The sequence below is a fragment of the Bombus huntii genome, chromosome 13 (assembly GCF_024542735.1).
Source record: "Bombus huntii isolate Logan2020A chromosome 13, iyBomHunt1.1, whole genome shotgun sequence".
NCBI classification, from domain to species: Eukaryota; Metazoa; Arthropoda; class Insecta; order Hymenoptera; family Apidae; genus Bombus; species Bombus huntii.
In genome coordinates, this window is record NC_066250.1 from 3,987,833 (window position 1) to 4,010,166 (window position 22,334).

General features: G+C 39.4%; 2 protein-coding genes across 6 annotated transcripts in view; one reads left to right on the plus strand and one right to left on the minus strand.

The window, feature by feature from the left end:
• The window catches only part of LOC126872712 (uncharacterized), an 88,787-nt gene that overhangs the window by 24,598 nt on the left and 41,855 nt on the right, over positions 1-22,334 (minus strand). Inside the window, exons 1-6 of one of the 5 annotated variants that reach the window (XM_050632828.1) lie at positions 16,565-17,030; positions 12,564-13,668; positions 12,345-12,487; positions 12,121-12,268; positions 11,818-12,052; positions 11,476-11,582 (exon numbers count right to left, since the gene is read on the minus strand). In XM_050632828.1, coding sequence (XP_050488785.1) covers positions 11,476-11,582; positions 11,818-12,052; positions 12,121-12,268; positions 12,345-12,487; positions 12,564-12,754 — 824 coding nt within the window. In that variant the 5' untranslated portion in view covers positions 12,755-13,668; positions 16,565-17,030. Of the gene's footprint in view, positions 1-11,475; positions 11,583-11,817; positions 12,053-12,120; positions 12,269-12,344; positions 12,488-12,563; positions 13,669-14,759; positions 14,930-14,959; positions 16,469-16,561; positions 21,927-22,334 lie in introns of those variants that run through there. The other 4 variants (XM_050632827.1, XM_050632825.1, XM_050632829.1 and 1 more) reach the window with 4 other exon arrangements.
• Positions 8,046-11,118, plus strand: LOC126872715 (prolyl 3-hydroxylase OGFOD1). Its single transcript, XM_050632835.1, has 2 exons — positions 8,046-8,546; positions 8,664-11,118. The coding sequence occupies exon 2, from the start codon at positions 9,168-9,170 to the stop codon at positions 10,974-10,976; it is 1,809 nt and encodes a 602-aa protein (XP_050488792.1). The 5' UTR covers positions 8,046-8,546; positions 8,664-9,167; the 3' UTR covers positions 10,977-11,118.

The following is a 22,334-nucleotide window of genomic DNA, read 5'->3' on the forward strand; positions in this document are numbered from 1 at the left end:
CTTCTTGTACTTCGAACCATCCAAGGTCTATTTTAACTTTCAAACCGTTAGCTATTCGTACCGTCTCTTCTAAATTCATATAAGTCACAAATATTCTTCATTGAGATTCATTTTATGACTCTATTAAACATGAAAAGTATCTCTAACTGCTTCGAAAACATGCGATACAATTTAAGAAAGCACTCCTTAAAAAACATAAAGAGAAACGTATTGTTATCTTTTTTTTTTTAATTTACATATCTACAGAAGAACTAATTTTTCGTCACTGAAAGTTAACGTTAAAGAACGACGTTGCACAGAATAATTTATTATTTTTCTCTATTCTACCGTTCGTGATTCGATCAAGATTGCGGTGGTCGACGCTAACGAGTCTACGTCAATCTTGTCGCGTTTCAATTAAAATTCCCGCCATTGAGGGCGGGGAAAATGCACCCCGGGGGATTCCCTGGAGGGCAGCGACGCCGGTATTCTATTTTCGTGCGGGAAAAACGGGGCCGTTGAAAGAATATTCGGCCGACGAAAGAGCCGGATGTGCGTCGCGAGCTTTCCTTCTGTCGTCTCTGTTCTTCTTTCATTGGTTTAGGGCCAGGGGAGGGAAGCGGGCAGCCGGATTTCCGAAAAAGGGAAAGCGACTCGGGATGCAGGTTGCCTGTGCGTCGAGAGCCTGTATACGCCCACGCGAATGCGATAAATTATACGAGGAGGCGAGACCGAAGGGGTCACCATAAAAGAACCTGTTACGTTCCAGATATTAATCCGGCTAGCGGGCATAAAATCGATCAGTGTTCCACGTTGTTCTCCCACGTTTTCGACGGTCGTAACCTCGTGTAGAATGAACTTCGAACCCGTTCTCTTTACCGTGTTAAAATGTTAATCGCGCGTCGATTCGTTTGTCATCGAGTTTTGTAGATTGTAGCAATTTTCTCTGTCGATGAATTTCATTTTCTTTCTTTTGGAGTGATATGCAAATTCGTATCGGTAGATACGCTTTTGCGCTTTTATGGGAAATCTGAATGTGAAAAAAAAAAAAAAAACAATGGAAAAATACGTAACATACTTATATACTTTCTGTACGTAAGTTTCAGGCTAAATAACAATTCTTAAAGGTTCTTGCGTGTGTCATTTATTTATGAACGGAAATACATAACTACTACTGTGACGTAATATCCCACTTTTAAATGTGAAAATGCAACAGCAATGAATATTTTATGAAGACAGAAACGCAACAGTTGCGTCAACAGCGTTATCGAAACAATGCAATCTATACGTCAATAAGTTGTTGGCTAATTCGGCGAAATTTCATTTCGGTAGAAACAGCTTTCTTATAGAATGCACGCAGTCTTTCATGGCTGACTGCAGTTCATTTTCTGTTTCCACGTGCATCGATTAGTCACAGGTAAACTGCTGACATGTATGCAAATTCATATTTCCACGAATGCAATCGAATAATGTAACGTAGTTGGAAGATTGTTTCGCCTACGAAATATTACATCGATTATTACATATGTAGGTATCTTCATACGCATTTTTGTATCTACGAATTTCCCGTAAAAGCATAACAAATCCATAGCCCAACTATAATGAAATCTCTTTATATAAAATCGTAGTTAAATTTGTTATTTTGCAACAAACATCGCCGCTATTTAGAATGAAAACAAAAGTGCAAACAGATCGTGAAAACGCGTTGTATGCCTCGACAGAAGTGAAAGTGTTAAAGGCAAACCATTTTTTGAGCCCATCGCTACCTTCCTTTTTTACGTGTCGTTTGCATTCAAACGGGCCAAGTTAAACGCCGAAGGAAGTTCTGCCGTGCTTCGAATCCAGATGGCGATCAGCCTATAAAATCAAGTAGGCCTGCGGAAAAGGGCTCCTCTGCCCAGGTTTCGCAGGCCAATAACCCGATCAAAGATAAAATGTGAATGATGTTATCCCACGATCTCATTCGCTTAATCGCATCGCCGTTATCCTATCATTAAATACTAACGCAGCACGGTTGCCATGTAATAAAGCGCGTTCTCCACGACCGACAAACCTCGAACTGTACGAAATATCGAACAAACAAACCAAATGTTTGCTCGTTTGTACAATTAAAGGAGCCTTTTTCGAGCGTATAACGAACCAACGAGGTGAAGAAAACACGCGTTACCACGGTTACGACGATAATCCTTCGTGTACTTTTAATTGAATCATTATCCCGTAAAAGCAGAACACGTAGCATCGATAACTGCCAAACTGGCGTCTGTTGATGGAACTTTCTATCCGATGAAATTACACCTTTCAGCAAATACTTCGTCACGAGGGCCAGCTACACTACAGTGGCTTGCATACGATGGCTCACCAAGGTTTTCGAATATTCATCGTCGGAAATTTTCATGCGTATGCTGTACGCGTTAGATAAAACATTTTGGATATTTCGTTAGCACTGTAATGTGAAGCGAGTGGCACGATTATGTTGGTAAAACTCGAAAGCAATTTGTAAATGTATATAGAAGTTACGTGATATTTACTACAAACGTATTCAGCAAGAAATTAGCACAAGATTAATCACGATCCACCGGATACAGTGGTTTATTAAAGTAACGAATACTTTTTTTCATATTTCCAAGATACATACTAAATATCATGTACACTTTTAGATTTAGTTCAAAGTATATCGATAGAGTCGTAACAGTTCTGCCTCGTTATAGCGTTAATCATCGTTTCAACATGTTTCATATGACACACGTATGATATATACATGAAAATTTCCTATGGTGAATGTCCAAGTACTTGTGTGAGTCATCGTATATATTCTCTCATGGAAGAAACGGTAATACAATGATTTAAAGATAGAACGAAGACAATGAGTAATTTCGAGAACAGAACGGGGGAATTTCTGGGACAAAATGTCCGAGCAAAGTTTTTGTTCCCTCTTGGAGAAATGGTCGAGTGCGAACTATCTGCGGTTCTCTATCCTTTTTATCGATCGTCCAGAACCGGTATGTACCACGATTCGTGTGAAACGAACAGCTCAACGCGGAGAGCAGGGGTTCTGAACGAGTACGATGTCTGCACCAGGGGCCTACAGTTTGTTGTAATTATGAACTCTAGCAGAACACAAGATGCTGAAAAAAATAGAGCTAGTGGACAAAAATGCTCGAGTACTTGGTTGAACGAAAAACAGAAAAAATAAGGAAATTGGAACGCTCAAGGCTTTTCTAAGAGAAAATGGGTCGCATTACTTAACGTCACGCGATGCCACTTCTAATCTGCACAAGAGTAATGGCGAAACAATGTTCCCACGGAACTGTACGAACTTCCTGTATCACCCAGGAAATTGTACACTTTCTGCTAATGTTTCGCGAACTTTCCAATCGCCACGATTAAAGAAGATTAAACAAGATTAGAGAACACAGATGAATCTACCTCACGATGAATCAATATTTCGTAAGAATGAATGTATAGATAATTGATACTTGATAACTGATACTTGAAGCACCGATTGACACATCTTTGTCGATATTCTAATTTCAATATCATTTTATTATTGAAAAGGATGTTGTTTCGGTTATAAAGGCTAAACCAGGAAATAGTTAAAAATGAAAAGAAAGCCTGTTAGGAACAACGATATAACATTTGCCCCTGGTTTTCTACGGAGTATAATGGTTTCATTGCCTATTTTTAAAAGACATATTTTTGAATCTAAGAACGCGTCTCCTTGTTCGATTATGTCGTATTAAAATACTTCCTTTTACCTACGAATTAGTATTCAAAGTAGAAAATCAACGAATTACGTAACAGTAGAATTGATAAAATTGAAGACCTTGTAGAAATTTCTTACAGATCCGAAACAATCGCATGGGACACCGATGCAGAAAAGAAATATAATCAGCTCGTTGCAGATGCAATGCATGAACTGAGAATGCAGCAGCTGCCTGTTCCATGGCCAAGTGCCTTTTATTGCATTCGTATCGACGATACCAGCTCGGCCACGCGGTCGATTCGACTCATCTTGAAACGATAAGAGTGCTTTCGTGATCCAAAAGTATCCTTGTGCTCTCTCATCGAGCCAAATTGATACTACGGAAACGATAGCAAATTGCATCACTATGACGTTTACGTAAAATAATGCGATATCCTTTGGTCCAGCCCTTAAGCTACGACAGGCTTACATTATACTAACCGTGCGCTGCCCATGGTCGCTAGAGGATCACCTACTCTCGAATGACCTCATCGTTTGCAATTACTACGGCAGAAAATTTTGTTTCCGTTTTAATGATAGCGTGTACAGCTTTTCAGATGCTCTGCTTCTCCGACGAAACAGACTTTCTCGCACATGTTTCTCCAGAAACAACAACGTTATAACTACAACTTTTATTTTTAAATATAATTAGTCACAGTTTCTGTGTTACATCAAGATTATATTAACTTAATTAACATTTTAAAACAAGAGAACGACGATGTCGCGGAATAGAAATACCAACGAAATCACGAAGAAAGCAATAAAAACGTACTCACTCTTACTAATTGTAAAACAAGAAATACAGTCTTCCAAGTATTTCCTCTTTCGACTTATATTCTATTCGAGGTATCGTATCACTGTTTATAATAACTCTTACGGATACGTGCATCGTATCAAAAATGCATGTAAATTAACTCGAGGAGACTAGTTTTTTAATCGTGAAACTTACATCATTGCTGGAACAAACGTGCTGTTTATAACAGGACGAGGATGGCGCTCCACTTTTTACAATGTAGTTTTCTCTTGCACCGGGTCCGTACGATAATGGAGATTTATCGCGAGGAAGACGGAAAAGTAGAGTATACCGTAAGAAGTAAAAGCAAGGATTAGCGACGATCGATAGAGTCACGATGAGTTTCGACCACTGACAATGATATCCATTTCTTTTGACAACGCCGTGTTGTCTTCGATCCCGTCGCACTCTACTGACGAACGATGCCATAAGCGATTCGAGTGCCGCTACGTGGTGTTCTCTAAGCTGTAGAAAAGAGGAAACGCGCTTGGCATATTTCGCAGCGACCAACCACGTATTCGAGCGTGTCGCCGTTCCACGTCCTTACAAAATTATTATTACTGTTTCGCGTTACGGCCGCTTTCAATAAACGCTATTCGATTTTCTACGGTTTATGTAAAAGTTTTTTTTTTTTTCAATCTTGAACAGATGCACAATCATAGCTGAAGGATAAATTGTAAATTACGTTCTTTGATAAATTGTAACCTTCGAGTAAATTGCGTAATTAACCACTCAACGCGCGTGTTATGTAATTATTATTAATTATATATATTAATGTAGAGAAACACGTGCTATCTGCATTTTTCGTAAAGATTAAATAATCGCGATTGCTCCAATTTTAATGGAGTCCCTCTGTCTAGGTGAAACCAGTTGATCGAATCGAATTAATTCGATTCCATGGGAATAAAAACGATCTTACGAGGTCGATAACTGGAATTTAATGCCATGTACGTAGCTACGCGCGGTGGGTTCAACGTGAGGATAATTACGCCAGTCACGCAATGTTATAATCTGTCCCGACTTACGCGCTCCAAGTCACCCCATTTAGAAGAAAAATATCAACGGGGTACGAGTTTACCGCTGTATGCTAAGCGCAAGTACATACAAACCTCAGAGGAAAAATCGGCTACGTGGACGAGGATAGATTGAACCTTTTCACGTCGATGAAACAGGTAACGGTTTGCCCGTATACCAGGTGTCTTGACGTATTTTCAACATCGGCTGACAGGATACGTCTTTCAAGAATTTCTCATTCTCTGGGAACAAATGATGAAAATCCACTCGCAACAAACACCTTTCTTCCGATCCTTCGCGTCACTTTCGATCGAGTCGTATTTTTCTCTTCTTAGAAGATCTTTTATATTTTAGAAAAATCCGGTAGATTTGGTATCAATATATCTGATTTTTCATGTAGATTTTTTTGACAAGATTAAAAGACAATGGTAAGTTTTGTTTAAACGAACGACTGTGATTGATAAAGAAATTTTTCAAAGAATGAAACGATTAAAAAATATTTATCTATAAGTGTTACGATTAATCTACAGATATTAATAAAAATTAACGATCGACGAAAATGACCAAAGAATGATTATTTCTAATAAAAAAAAAAACTATTTTCGTTAACAATAATGGGAACGAGTAGCCAAAAATGAATTCTGACCATTTATGACGATTATTCCTAAGGAAAATAATTTTATCTAAAATACGAATTCTTACGCTCTAACTTTTTAAATCTGGATATATAATATATAATATATAAGATATAACTCCTGGTTAAAAGTTCTTTTCTGGGTTAGAACGAAAGCTGGATCGAACACAGAATCGAGGATTTCATCAGGGTCGAAGAATATTCAGAAATAGAAAAGTTATAGTTCGAAATCGTTAAATGCTGTCCAAATTAGACACGGTAAGGTGTTAAGCAGGTAGACCACCGTGTATAAGGAACATTTACACGGCAACATTAATGGACGTACTTTGAATTTAACAGTACACTTAATGTTGCGATCGACAAGCTTAGTGGTTCGAGTGGCGTAATCGTTAAACGAGCCACTTGGCATCTCGTCGAAGGTATTCCACCGAAGGAGAAAAAAAAGGCGAATGACCTACCTCATCGCGAGCAAGTCACTCGAAACTTCCACGATTCCATTTTATCTGAATGATCACTACTTTATAAAACATACAATTGTCGCGTAGGCAATTGTACACCTGTATTTCCTAATTCCACGAATTCTCAGTAATATAAAATTATATAATTATCTTCTTACATGGTATTCCTTAAATATCTTAGTTATTCGTTATTCGTTAGTGGATACAGAAACACGGCACTGGTCGACGAAAAATAAGGTATGACGTGGGAGAAACGTAGTTCCCTATGGCAATCGATAGTCACTTACAGACGGAAAGAATCTCGACAGATATTACACGATAGGGAGAGAATGTATAAAGTAAAATGTAAAATTGAATACAATGAGGCTGATTCCCACTTGACTCACCTCTGTTTCGACAAGCGGTTGCGGATTTCAAAATTCGAAAGCTCCTTCACGCCATAATCGTTACAGTAGGGCACTAAGAGTCCGGTTCAAGGCCAAGATAGTAGATCGGGGGGATAAAACGGGAATCGCAGAAACTGGAATCGAAGATAGTCTTCGAACGAATCTTCGATGATAACACCTAAATATTATCGATCGAGATGAGATTTTTTAGAGCACTTTGGACACCACTTGAATAATGATAATAGTATAAAACTGCTTCACCAGTAATCCCGGCACAACGTGATCTCGACACAAACAAAAGATGACTGAAAGATACTGAGTATCCTAACCGACTGTTTACATCGTCGATTTCAACCACAAAACCCCACCCCTTGATTATCAAGCTTATCGGCGGACGACGAGTAGGCAACGTGCATCTTTAGGAGGAAAGGACCGTGTGTTGACAGATCCCGAGGGATAAAATATTGAAAGGATGAGACTTGTCACGCTGCGTGTATGTGGCTTTCGCTCGTTACTCACGTATGCGCAAGTTGTCGTGTTATCTAGTTCCAGGATTGCCAGCGAGTTCTTTATACGAAGATTTCACGATGATCGAACATTCGGCCTGACGATATCACACTTTGTACAATTTAACGCTCAGGGTGTGCCCCGAATTTCCATGCGACCAACGGCATCCGTCAAACGTGAACTACTGCCGCCATCTTGATACGACCGTCCGTGGCGACACTGCTCGGCGGATCGTTCAACTACTGGCGCTGTAGCGCGGACTATTTAAAATATTTTAATTTCTTACACGAAATTTTGAACCTCGAAAGGTTACTGAAATCTCAAAATTCTTAAATTTATATAGTATTTTATATAAAAAACAGGGAAATTATATATAAATATTTTGAAATGCGCGAAACATAATCGTTGTTCTTCATTTTAATTATATATTTTAATAATTTTATTAAAATTTCGGATACTAAACTATGAGTAATTGCTTAAAAAATGGAAAATTTGATTCAACAATGTATTATAGCAATTAAATTATAATAAAATGAACGTGTCGCGTGGCACAATAAGAAACAGCAAAGTATGTAACCTACAACAAATTAAAAGAAAACAAGAAAGCTACGATATTGACGTTCTCATATTTTTCTTGACATTTCACGATGTATTACAATAGGTTACAAAATTTATTCAGTGTTTAAAATCTATTAAATAAACTTTATCATACGTGTAACGTGATTCCTCTGTTAAAATTACATTAAATGAAAATTCCACGTAGTTTAACGATTTTAAATAATCGCGGTATTGAATCATAGGAAATTTATGACGTCAGACGGTGTGAAATAAGGTTAAGTGCGAGTTGTACCGATTGTACGTAGTAGGAGAATAGTTTATGGCCAGGGTTCACAAATAATTCAGGACGTCCCTGGTTTCGATCGAATCAACGTTTTCCTCAGCGGTAGTAGCGATCCCTGGGCAGAATGCAACTGCGTGGTGATACGGAGCGGCAGACCTAATTCTCTAAACTTGGACACACGTGCAATTTCTGGTATGTAATTGTTGAAGAAGTAATATAATTCAATGAACGATCGTTTATTCAAAGAATCGATGCGATCACGGCGCAAGCTGGATTTTATTAATCGATTTTTCGACCGACTGCTTTCAGAACACGTGCGGGTCGAACGACCACGTGGGCCGCATGTATCGAAAAGCAAGGACCGCATCGTCTGGTGAGTGTATTTAGACAAACTGTGATATTTCTATCATCGACACTACATCTTAACGAAGAATGAAATATTAATTTCGTAAATAAAAATCTAAATACAACAATCACTGTTAGCTGATTGTTACAACCGTGTGGAAATGCGATAACCTTCCAGGATAATGTTTGGAGAGAAGTAAAACGTGAGATCGAATAGAATTTGTATTTTCCACGGGAAATTTAATATCACAGACGATGAATGCACGCAGTTAAAACATGTAATGCTACATATCTGTCTATATACGCGGAAAAATGTGATATAGTTTACAAATTTTTTAAAGTATTTGTAGATAAAATTAATAAAGAATATGTATTGTTGATTCAAAGAATTAAAGGACAAAGACTGATAGAATAAGAATATATAAGTAAGAATTCTCTAACTGACCGTTTCAAGGAAGGTACAAAGTAATGGCTGAGGAAGAACCGCGGGTAAAAAAGTTAAAGCAATCTATCATTTCTGATTTTATCTTTTCATCTGACTTCCAGCAATTGTTTTTTGAAAATTGGCACAACTGTACTGATCAGAAGATAGAGAACCTTGAAATTATATCAAAGCCATTTAAAGTGTGCAGAATATCAAACTTTATCTGCAGCGAAGAATTTATGGATGAGATAAAGAATGAATTGTTGGATGTTAAAAGTAGAAGGAATAGTATGGACCTTTTTCAGTTTGAACAAACCAAGGATTTTGCTAACATAGACACAGAATATTTAAAGTTGTTATATCAGACGTTTGAAACAGATTTAACAACATGGATGGAACGGAATACAAAGATAGAGCTTAATCAGAAAATATCCATGTCGAGTTCTTGCTATTACGATACAGATTATTTACTATGTCATGATGACAATTCGGGTGACCGTAGAATTGCTTTTATATTGTACCTTTCAAAAAATTGGTCTGAGAAAGATGGAGGAGCTCTGGATTTATTTGACACAGATAGAAATGGAGTACCTAGAAACGTTGTAAAATCTTTAATACCAGAATATAATTCTCTTGTATTTTTTGAAGTTGCCAATAATTCTTATCATCAAGTGGCTGAGGTAACTACACCTGATAAATCGCGTTGGTCGATCAACGGTTGGTTTCATGGGCCAATTAAAGAAGATAGTAGATCACCAAGATCAGACGTAGAAACCAATTACATAGTACCATTAAACGATCAAGTAGCTGTGAAGGATTGGGTATCAGAATGTTATTTATTCCCTGGAATAGTTAGAGAAATTCATCACGACATGGAACATAAATCATACACATTTTTATCCCATTTTCTGAAAGACGATGTTTATGAGAAAATTGTAACAGACTTGTCATCCGATACTATCGTTTGGAAAAGAGTTGGACCACCCGATGTTTGTAATTACGAAGTGGCAGACGAAGAAAGCCTTCCCGAATTATTAAAATCTTTCTACAATATGTTTAAATCTATCACAATGTTCCAATTGTTAAAAGACTACACGGAATTAGATCTAGTACCGGAAAAAGAAACTATGAATCCTAGGATGATAATAGAGCTTCAGAGATGGTCTACAGGTTGTTATACGTTAATATGCGATAAATCATATGCGAGTGATACTTCGAGTGAGCAAAAGTCCAGCAGTAATGAACATTCAAGTCGAAACGATGAAACGCAAGAAGATTTGTTGGAAACTAGTAGCAGAGAGGGTCAAGAAAGGTCGATACCAACTAAGAGCACGGAATCTGGATGTAATACTCCAGTGAGCACCAAGGAGGATGAAGACATTGACGAGGATGATATTTTGAAGAAGATGGGTAAAAGGAAATCTCCACGCTCGAAGAAGAAAAGTTTACCGCAACAGGGTTTCTCGCCAGCAATGGAAGACCCATCGCCACCTAAATTAGCTAGAAGTCTAGATACTGATGATTCTGACGTGTCCGACATTGGAGATTATTTGTCCGACCCTTTAGATTGTTCTTTGGAATCGGATCGGGAAGAAGATAGTGACGATTTAAACATTTCCGACGTCGGAGCTCTCGATGTGATAATCCAATTTAACACGAGTCATGTATCCGAAGACCATACCATAGACTATGTGGATCCCAAAGAGCAAGATGGGATATTAATTCACGTGCCAGCAAAGGACAACCATCTATGTCTTGTTTACAAAAGGTTAATTACTAGTCGTGTTCACAAATACGTGAATCATTACTGTACAGATTATTTTTACAATCTGATTTGTACATATTATGAATAGTAATTACACGTACGATTAATGTCGTCTCGTATGTTCCTTGATCAAGTTGACAATTGTATAATGAGTGGCGGACAAAACGCGTCTGTTTACGTGTATTATAGTATTCATATTAATAAAATTGTCAGTATTTATCATCGAGCAATTCCTTTGTTATTCATTTCTACCAACCTGTTAAGTATTCGATAAACTCAGGGATGCAAGTAATCAAGGTACTCGTGCGTCTTACGAAAACTAAGGTGGAGATTAAGACCACAGTGCAGAAAACATTGTCAATTATTTATTGGGTGTCATACATCTATCGTTTACGTTTACTTACAAGCTAACGTTAGGTGCAATTAGGTCGCATGCAGGGATCTCGAAGTACTTTGCTTGTTTTAGAGCGTAAAGGGTTCTGAAGGAGAAGATTTTGAATCTTTTGTTCGATGCAAAAGCGAGGAGAAATTCTTCTAGGTATTATATAAGAGAAAGAAATGAAAATGAAATAAAAAATGAGGCTTACGATTGCGATGCGTTAGTATAATCATTTTCTGCTTGTTGTACGTGTATCTTGACCTTCGAAGAGCTTTGCTGTTCCTTGTCATTCTTAGCAAGTCCTTTCGTAGTGACCTGCGACGTAAAATATTTTGGTAAACATTATCCCATTGACCGTTCGCATTGTCAATAACATTCGATAACAAAAGGCTGTTAACCTGGGATGTTTTTGCGTCTTCTTTTTAAGTTACTCAACGAGGAAACCATTAACGGTCACGCCTTCGATTTACCTTTGTTCCACACGACTTAAAACAACGAGCGATCGTTTCTATCATACGGAATGCAATATATATATATTGTAACAAATCACCTGAGAAGTGGTAGGGATTCCAGCCATGCGTTTCCTTAGTTCGTTTAGCTGCAGTTCTCTCTGGAAGCTTACGTCGTTTTCCTGCGAATCTTCTCGTAATCCATCGTTAATCGATTCTGTCGAGTACTCTACCTGCACCCAAGGACAAATCGTCGGGGAGGCTTGCAAGGAATTTTTGCTTCCTGGACGAGAAACTCGCGGAGACAATCTTCGTAACAACGAAATGAGTTTCGACCTGCGGAGTTGGTATTTTCTATTAGCCGCTGTTTCTACGTCAAATACATGTAACAGAATGATGAGTACTTTGTACTGGATGTTTGAAGGTGATCAGAACTGATTGCTCCACTTCTCGAAAGCTGTTCCGCGCTGCGCGTAGTGTCCCTCCAATGTAGCTTGTTGATAGATCTTCCTACTCGCCAATCAAGGCTGCTGCTTTGACGGGATTGAAAGCCTGGAATAATAATTTAGTAGACAGTAACGGTATCACGCTACGATAAAGCGATCGCTGGAACTGAACAATTGCCTACCTTGCTCGTTTGTCGTTTGATTAACCCTCCAATCTAAGGAGCTACTACTTCTATTCACGTTATAAATATTATCACAGGATTTTGTTGCGAGATATGCCGCGTGATGGCGACGTCTAAGCAATTTCGAAACTGGTCCCAAGTGCCTGAAACGTTATTTTATCGTTAGTAAGAAACAAAATTGCCAGTATCAGCGAAAGAAAGGAAGGGTGGTGTACGTACTTTTTGAATTTCCGATTCTGCTCGATAGGCGGTTTGCTGTCGCAAACTACCACTTTAACTTCCGGTTCCGGGCAGTACGTGCCTACACGAACGTAGTTATAACTGCCACGGCCACCGTCCACGGATCGGAAGTTACCGCCGCGCTCGTTCGAAGGCACGCGGACAAGTTCGATTTTTGATCGTCCCTCCATGTTTATTTTCTCCCTTTTTTTTCTTTTTTTTTTTCTTACGATACCACTTATTTGATTCGTATTATATTCACGATTACACTACTCGATCGTAAAAATAGTAAAAAATTTAAAAGCTGTTACGCGGAGATGTTTGTTTTTCTTCTCGGTTTTTGTTCCGCTGTATTATTATCGACTATCGAAGATGGCCGGCGCGTGTCAGTTTCCACTTTTCTCTCAGAAACTATGCTCATCGACGTTCTTAAAATAGTCGTGGAATCCTCCTGAGCTACTTCCACCTAAAGTCTCCTCTCGCTGCTGGATCACGTCATAACGGTTGATTCCTCCAAGCGTTTGGCACGCGCGGCCATCACAAATCTTGGTCGATTCACGAAGCACGTGCGTCTACTCTCTATATCCGCATAAGAATTCCAAGGGTCACGTTCATTCATTCCACGAGAAAACAACGTCTATCCGTTGACACGGACGCGTCTGACGATGCACTCGTGTACACGATAATTAATTGAATTGTCCTGATCCAGACACCGGTCTTCCTTTCTTCTTCTCTTAGCCGATAAAATCTTGCAGTATTCAATGTAATTTCTTTTATTTGATTCATCCATTCCACACTCGCGCCTTGTTAAAATACCGTTTGCAGAATAAATATGTCGAAAAAAGGGTCTACAAATATAGATGTGTTCTGGTATAAAAAACTTGGAGTCGCTCTATTTCGTAAAAAAGTTCGTCTTTTCGCGCGCTTCTCGCACTTTGCATATTCCGAAAGACGTATAGGAGAACCTGTTCCTCATCAGATTTACGAGCTTTTTATTCCCTTTTTCGACGCGCGTAGTTTCTACAGTTCGTGTGCTCGTTTGTGCGGCTTCACTCGCGACGTATCTCCGGTTTCAATCGCGTTAAACTGCAACGATCCCAATTTCCTAAACAGAGAGCTAAACGTTAACGATAACTTTTTCTCTGTGACACCCACCGTACTACGTTGTTGAGACGCCTATTTTCGAGCTCTGATTACGCAATCATCAATTATGATTAGAAGGAGGACAATACACGACCTGACTTACATTAGACAATTGCGCTCAGGCAATCGGTTCGAGACTCTTTTCGCTCGACAATTACGAGCTGGAAAATTAACCGGTGTATCTACAGAAGAATAGCTTCTTATTTGCTTTCATATTGTCGTGATTAATATTCAACGTTTCAAAAAAGAAATATCATCCTTATCAATTTATTTATCACGAGGAGGTAGCACAAATAATGATAAATTTCAAAGGAAATTAAAAAAGATAATTATAATCGCCAGTCTTCTATGTACTTTAATTTATGGAGTTGATTACATGCCTTCTGAGCGACTCATTCAGCAAACGGAATTGAATATAATTAATGGAATTCTTTATAGTTAAAATCTAATATTTTATGCCTGCTCTCCATCGATACGCAAGATCCAGAATTATTTTATTGAAAAAGGTCTTCACGCTTAATCTATTTCACGTACATATTTCTCTTTAGTTTCTTTTAGTATTCAAGTAGAACGAATACGCTGTATCACTTGCAACAAGTATATATAAAGTAATATGTATCATTGACGAAACACACTACGAATTTTTCAAACAGTTCGATGTTCGCTCCAGAAGCGTCTTGCTTCTGCAAGTCATTTTCCCTTGACTTTTTAATTTTCTATTGAAGGGTGTCGCCTTACGTTTCATACAGCGTTGCAACAATAGGTTTTTCAGTCTTTTGTAAGCACGAGGAATCGTATTACGGGTAGAAAAGCGTAAAGAAACGAGTTCGTCTGTTCCATTCGAGAGACGATACGGTTCAAATCATAGAAACTATTCGCATTGGCGAATACCTACGGCGAGAAATTAAATCGAATCGCGCGCTCGTGCTCGTTGTCACTGTAGAGACTAGCGCGTTTCCATCGGATGCACTCGAAAGCTTTCGTTACGACCGAAACTGGGGATTCGTCTGGCAATTAAGTCGCTAATTAATTCGAAAGAATACAGGAGCTTACGTCGAACCGGAATATGGATTTCCATAATTGCAAGGAGCACCGTCTGTGTTCCGAGACGCAACTTCTAATTAAAAAGAAAGTACGGAATAATTCGATGCTCCGAGAGGAGCATTCTGAGACTACTTCTCGGTTTAACAAACTTTGTTCAACCCATTGGAGACGCACTGTGTCACGAACGAATATATTCAAACGAAAATCACCTTTGTCGTAACATTTTCGTTCTACGGTTTGTAGTAAACTAATCGCTGGACTTGCATTGTCAGCTTCGCTTCGATCGGCAAATCGTATCGATCTTGATAAAAATAAAACGTTACAAGGTAAACGTCAGCAACGCTTGGGCGATTCAACTAACTTGATAACTAAACGACGCGCTTATTTATTTAATAGGAGAACTCGTGAGATATAGCACATGAATTGGAAGGAACAAAGCGTAGACGATAGGTGTTCGTTAGAGACTATAGCCACTTGTAAGTGTACTAGCAATGAGCATTTTTTTTTTTTTTTTTTTTTTTCGAAAATTGTAACGAATTCGACAGCCACGTGGTGAAACGCGCGAGTTAGACGCGGAAAAATGTAAAGAAGATCGAAGGAGCTCGTTGCTGCACTACCGTAGCGTATTCACGTGGCTTCGCCGCGGTGTAACGTCCGCGCTCTGCGACTCGCGGAGATTCACTGCCGGCTTTGACGTACGATCGTTGCGCTTTACGCGCGCACACAGAAGCACTCGACACACAAAAGACTCTATTACACATCGGTGGTTTTTTGGAGCGGCGAGAAAAAAATAAGTAATTAAAGCGTAAATACCTATACGCGACTATGTGCCGTCATGGTTTACCGAACGCTAGTCGTCGGACCGATCTAAATATCGGTCGATCGTGAATTTCCACCAATTTAGCTTCTCTATTTCTTCTTCTCTTTTCGTTCTGGTTTAGATAAATTGTACTAGACTATCGTGTTTTGTTTTTATTAAACTTGAATAAATCGAGCGAAGATGATTGTTTCTTCTTTGAAATTTCTACCTGTCTAACTTTTCCATCTCCTCTTTCTTCTAATTTTAGTTCGGTCAAATAATATGTGGAGCATAGCACGCTACGCACGATATTAATTTGTCATAAAATTGTAATAAAACAACTGGAAATATCCTCGATTTCTTACAGAAGAAATATTTTGCAACTTTCGGGCGTCACCGAAGGATTACTTTAATTTTAGAATTCCATATAATAATAATAATAAAACAACGTGACTTATTATCCCAAGTTATGAAACATCATTTCTGCTACGTTATAAAGATTCCTCTCCTTAATATTCTCACTCATGAAACTACATTCCCCGCATATTCTACAGAAACGCGCTGCAACTTCGCGTTCGACAATTATTTTATCAATAACCGATACGATATCAACACCAATCCATTACGCGTTCCGCTATCTCGGAAGCCATCCACGCCCATTGAATTTGATCGGAGGATAATCGAAGTTTAAGGACGTTGTATACTTCTACGAGCCGGCAAGCCAGGTGTTCGCACGAGACGCGACTCCAGTCGCGGGGATTCTCAGCGAGCACGTGCGCGGCGGAAGCGTATAGGCGCGCGGTCGTCTCGTGAAAAGTTAATCAATCGGCTAGCCGCCTGTCTGGCGTTGAGACGAGAAATGTGCGAGCCTGAAAGTGTCGCGCGCGTTCCTAGCTACCGAGCAACATTTACTGCCAGCGTATATGTTAGATAATAGAGAGGAGAGGCCTTGAAGCTTGCAAAAGCTGTACGAAGTCTGCGGAGCCCGTATGTGGCAGCGTGGGATACGTACTACCTGAAAATAGCAACGACACACTTCGCGGTCTGCTGTGCTGACATCGAACATCGCTAGATCGGCGTCGTCGAAGAGACGGAGGTTGGAGGCGTGCCAGGATTCCCTGTCCTCGAGAGGTTGCGGCTCGACCGGCCTCTTCAATTCCCTCGAATTAGTCGTTTCGATGGGCGTCGTCGTCCTCTTCGCGTTTACTCGACGAGAAAATCGGCCGACGATCAATTAAGGGATACGAATGGACGCACCAGAGTCCGGCGACTTTATCCGCGATCACGTGTCGAACGCGAGTTTCTCTTTTACGAAAACACCTACTACCTTCGAATTCGTGGTGGACAGGCCAAGGAGGAGGGAGAGAGAAGGAGACAGGGGTTCCTCGTTGAACCCTCTGCTCGACAGCTCTCCCGCCCCTGACTGTTCGATCGCGACCACCCGCGGGATGCTGTCGACTACCGCATCGAAACGCGTCGAGGAAATCCCTATCCTCTTAATCCCCCTTGGCCGCCCTCACCTAGCCCGCGAACTGGCAGACCTGCGCTTTCCACCAGTGTACTCTCGCGTTTCAGCAATCACGTCCGACCACTTCCATAGACTGACTTTTATCGACCGGGCTCGTGATAAAGAAGGTTCGTGTACTGCGTTTAAAACGAGGCGGTGCGATTTTCTTATTGATATTATTCTGCTTGTACTTTGTTCGTTTATTGATGGCAAAAGAGGAGTTTATTTATTTTTCTATGAACTGTCCATTGCTAATTGAAGTCTTGAATATCGCAGTGTTGTAGTAACGTTTTTATTTAAATAAAAAGATATGTTGACGTTTATACTATTCTTTTTCTTGTCCTTGCTAAGTCACCGAGTTCCTTGGACTTCGTTTTTAATACCCGTGGAATTGTTGGGTTTACTGTCTGTTTCCTTTTATGGTTTCCTCTTAACTCTTCGAGTGATTCCTCTTATGTCTTGCGGTTAGTATCTTTCCTGAATATTTCTGCTTGAAAAAATGAATGGCTCGAGGCTTTAATTAGTAGCGGCGAGTGGATGACAAGGTAAAATTGCTAACGCGCGAAGGATGACCCAGGATGATCGAATCGTCGAAGGTGACGCAAGATTTTGCCAATTGCAGCGTAGGTGAAACGCGACCGTCAACTGCACGTGGGTTTTCACGTGTATTGTTTTGCAATGTTCCAATTACCTCGTGGTATTGAATATCCATATAAATCTTCCACGGCGGATCCTATATCTGACTATCACGCGCAAGAATGTCGCTTCGGTAAAAGAACGTTCTTTCCAAAATAGTCTTTGAAAGAAAAAAGAGAGGCGTGTGCAGCCTTGTCTCTCCAAGAAATTTACAATTCAGTAGCATACATTACGCATTTATATCTTAAGTCGTTTGAATCAGCAACGAAAATAATATTCTAATTTCCATATTTACAAGGATTATGTATTCTATGGTTATTAAATTTTTTCTAAATTGTATACATTTGTTGTTTTATCGATGATAAAACGCGGTTCAAGAAACGTACAGAGTGTCGTCGATCGTAATTTATTTGATCTTTATTTCGTATTTGTACACGCCCTTAGCATGCCACATATAATCAATATGATACAGTCCAATGCAGCCAAGGTAGAAGTAAAATACAAAAAATATATATATATATATTTATATATTTATATTCTACGTCGATAGGTAATATTATTGTTACCACGATGTTATAACGGTGAATATATTATGGATAATAGCTAAGAATATAATACAAAGAAGAGTGCTGGTTACAGTAGGACACGTAATTCGGATTGAACGTGGTGCAATTTATGATTATTCTTCAGCGCTTCTTTGAAATTGCTAAGAGAAACGGTAGCGATCTTTGTTTCTCGAATTTTTCACTCCCTATTGGCGAAAGTTAAAACGATCTTCAAAAATAAAATTCAAAATCACAGCTCTCTCACGATGATCTGTCGAAAGATTTACAAGGGAAAAGTAGCTTGAACGTTCGAGAAATGGGAAAAAATAAAACATAAAAAAGAAAAGTAGAAAGGGGAACGTAAAAAGCTTCTTATAACGTTACGTATGGCTATGCAAAAATATAAGTAAAACACGATAGAAACCTCGATAGAGACGAGGTTTCGATTTGATGTTTCACGTGGAAATCTGCTTACTTTCAATCCGCTTTCAGCGGAAGTACGAGCGTGCACAAATTTAGAGAGACTCGCGATAAACTTGAATATTTCGATTCTAGAACTCTTTAATAATTGGTAGCGTCTCTAAATAATTCATTCGTCAGTTCCGTTTTTCTTAAAAACGCTATCGATACGTCTACTTGCGCTATCTAATTTATTGCTATCAAGGGAAATGAAAGCCGTCGAACGATAATGAAAGGTTGATACTCGCGTAGAACATGAATAATCCGCAGTGAACCACCCCTTCGAGAATTACAATTTATTCCTTTTAACGATTAGTCAGATTTGAATGTTAAGATCGACCGCTACGCCTCAGATCCCTGACGTTCTTTAAAACATATACTGCTTACACAGCCATACGTTCGATTCGCGACTAAACAATTTCACAGGCATGCTTGTGAGGAATTAAAGCTATTAAAGAGGATTAAACGTTCCACGAGTAATACAATTGTAGATAAAGTTGTTTTTCTTCTCTTCGTAGAATCGGTGTCGTTCGTTGCAAAAAGGATCGGAAGAAGTGATACGGGAAGATAATTCGTTGAAGTCTTTCGAGTTTTCTGAGTTCTTTATTAGAGCGTAGCCGGTAAGCGTTTATGGCAGCTTTATGAGGATGACTGGGGTAGCGACCGTCGTAAAAGTCATCGAAAAGAACCTAACCCAACGGTGAAACAACAATAAGACGAATAAATCCATAATATTAACAATAGAGTGTAGTGATATTAACTAATGTAAATTCAACTGAAGAATAGTAAAGTCCTCCTACGTATTTCTGCATGTGTGTGTGTGTGTGTGTGTGTGTGTGTGTGTGTGTGTGTGTGTGTGTGTGTGCGCGCGTGTGCGTGCGTGTGTGTGTGTGTGTGTGTACGCGCGCGTGTGTGTATTTGTATGTGTATTCGTGTGTCTCCTCTTTCGATCTCGGGCCAGAAATAAAGAGTGAAAAACAAAGAAATATTATAGGCGGCAGGAGAACGAGTCGGAAAAGAGAATAAAAGGGGGTGTGGTAGAGCGGAGATCAGAGGTGTTCACGTACTAACAATTATCTCGTTCGTCGTCGTTGACAATATTACAATAATAATTGTAGGAGTTTACGGCTCTTCCATTGATCGCCTCGCTGACTGGAATAAAACGCAACTACGTGATATTGTATTGCGGGCTTACGATAGTTAGGTCTCTCTCAGTCGCCTCTCTTTTTCTGCACGACTCCCTGTTAATTAATACTATGTTCTCGTTATAATTTTTACGCTAGTTTTCATCTTTGCGCAGCGCTAAACATTTTTTCGTATTTTCTTTCCTCTCGTTTTGTCGTTAATCGTCTCTCTCCTCTTACACACTCTTGTATTCCACACATACGCGCGTCCTCTTGCTCTCTCACTCTCTCCCTCTCTCGCACTCTATCACCCTCTTGCGCTTTTTCCTCCGTTTCTAATGTTCCACGGTGCAGGACAGCGCGCAAACGTTCCGCAGAAACGATCGTTCGTCGCAAATAGCTACTTCGTTTCGTTTGCGGCTATCCTGCGTTAAAACGACGACTCCCTCGTTCTTGTTAAACCTCTCTGTCTATTCGATCATTACGAGGAATCTCTTCGTGTTTTCTTTCCATCCGCTTTTTTTTCATTTTCTATATAATATACTTTATAAAATACATTAGTTTACAAACAACGTGGATTAAGTGCCGACGTCCCGCGGAAGTTATCACAGCTCAGGCTCGATCGTGGAACGGCTCGACTATAAGAACTCCCTATCCCGGATGAAACTAGTGGAAGAACTTTAGCTCAAGAAAAAGAAAGCACATTTTCGTGTGGTTCGCGCACTACCACTCGCATGAACTACTCGATCAATATTGCTTACACTAATTTTCGTTTCGCCCGAACCGGGTGTACGCTTCGGACCTCGATCATAAACGCATGAATTTTCTCGTGACCATTGTTCTCTCACTTTTTCTCATTGTTTCGTTCAATCACGGAAAAACAGTACTAGAAATATCAAGGTAAAACGGGATCGCGTTACGGAGCTGCGCAACCGACTGGCAGAGACGTCGATCGTTAGAACAATAAGACTATCTTATCGTGCTACATACATATTTACAAAGCCTCCGACATAGAGGCACTCTCCCTTCCTTCGATTTTATTTCCATAATCCGGAACGTGCACCAACGCAGGATGCAACGGGAAGGCATTTATTTAAAGGGCAGCACTTTCCCTTTGCTAACTTTCAAATCTTTCTCTACGTTGCTGGACTGAATATTCTACGGTTTAAAATAAATATCTTCGAATTTTTTGTCCGCTAAAAGCGCGATCTTCGAACGCGAATACTCGCTCGAAAGAAACTGCGACTGGCAACGATTCGGCTATGATGTCATAGTAAAATCGTAATGGTAGTACACGTTCCGGATGTATCTACAATGAGGCAAGATCCCTTCAACGAATACCCTTTCACCATCCATCGGACCACGGTTGTACCCTACGCTATATCATCCGCTCTTTTATGGTTGCGTCGATACCGAACACGAAGAACGTACAAAGAATCCTGAACGGGTGGTTGCACGATTTGCAAAAATATTTCTCAACTATCTCCTACATTTTTCTTGCACTTTTTTTTTACTTAATTTTTTCCAAATACTAACTTTTAACGATCGGGGGGAGGGGAGCTAATATCTTTTTAAGATTTAACGGTAACTGTAACCCTCGCGCGAGGGCAATTGGATGGTATAATTTTCTTCTTCTCGTTTTTTTTTTTTTTTACTTTTCTCTAGCTTTTTTTTCTTTTACTGTAGTAGATAAATCTCTAAATCTTCTGCTCTGCTTTGAACGGAAAAAGTCGATATTATCGTTCATAAAATGAGTGAATTTTTGGTGCGGCAAAATGTCGCTATAATATTTTCATCTCTCTATCTAACGAGCACTTCGCGCTGAATTGGACATGGAGACGGGATAATCGGATAAAAGCTACAATTCAACGAGCTTTTGTTGTCGAGTCTAGTCTCTGTAGACCGAAGGAAAAGAAAACGGCCTGGCCGTTGCAGCGACGTTCTTCTTCTACTCTTCTCTCATGCTCGGATCCGGTTAACAACGTACCGGCATCATACGGAATAATAACTCTGTTTAAACGAGAAATAACGAATCGTTACAACGTTAGGATGTTTTCGGACCACAATCTCTTGCGAATCCTCGCCCTCTCGCGTCCCTACGTATCCCTGAAAAAAATTACAACTTCATACTCTGATGAATAGTTTTGATGATGCAAATGAAACGCTAAATACAATGACGTAGTTGTTAACCTGTTAACCAGCGAAGACGGATTAACTCGAATAATTATTTTTAATTAACTGTTTTGGGGCATACAGCGATTCGCGAAAATACGTGAATTTATACGTTTTATATTTGTATAAAATAATAAATCTCGAAACCAATTTGAAGCTACAAAACATTTACTGTAAATATACGCTGCTGTAATGTTCAGTTTATCAGGGCTGAAATCGAATTCTAATTGAAATTCGTTTCACTTTATTAATATTTCATTCCATGATCGTAGAAGATCTTAATCGAGGAACGATTCGGTTAACAAGTTAACAAACTGCGATGATAGAAAATAATAAGAGAAA

What these genes read in the sequence shown, in the direction of transcription:
- LOC126872715 (XM_050632835.1), top strand. Translation starts at nt 9,168, where the DNA reads ATGGCTGAGGAAGAACCGCGGGTAAAAAAGTTAAAGCAATCTATCATT.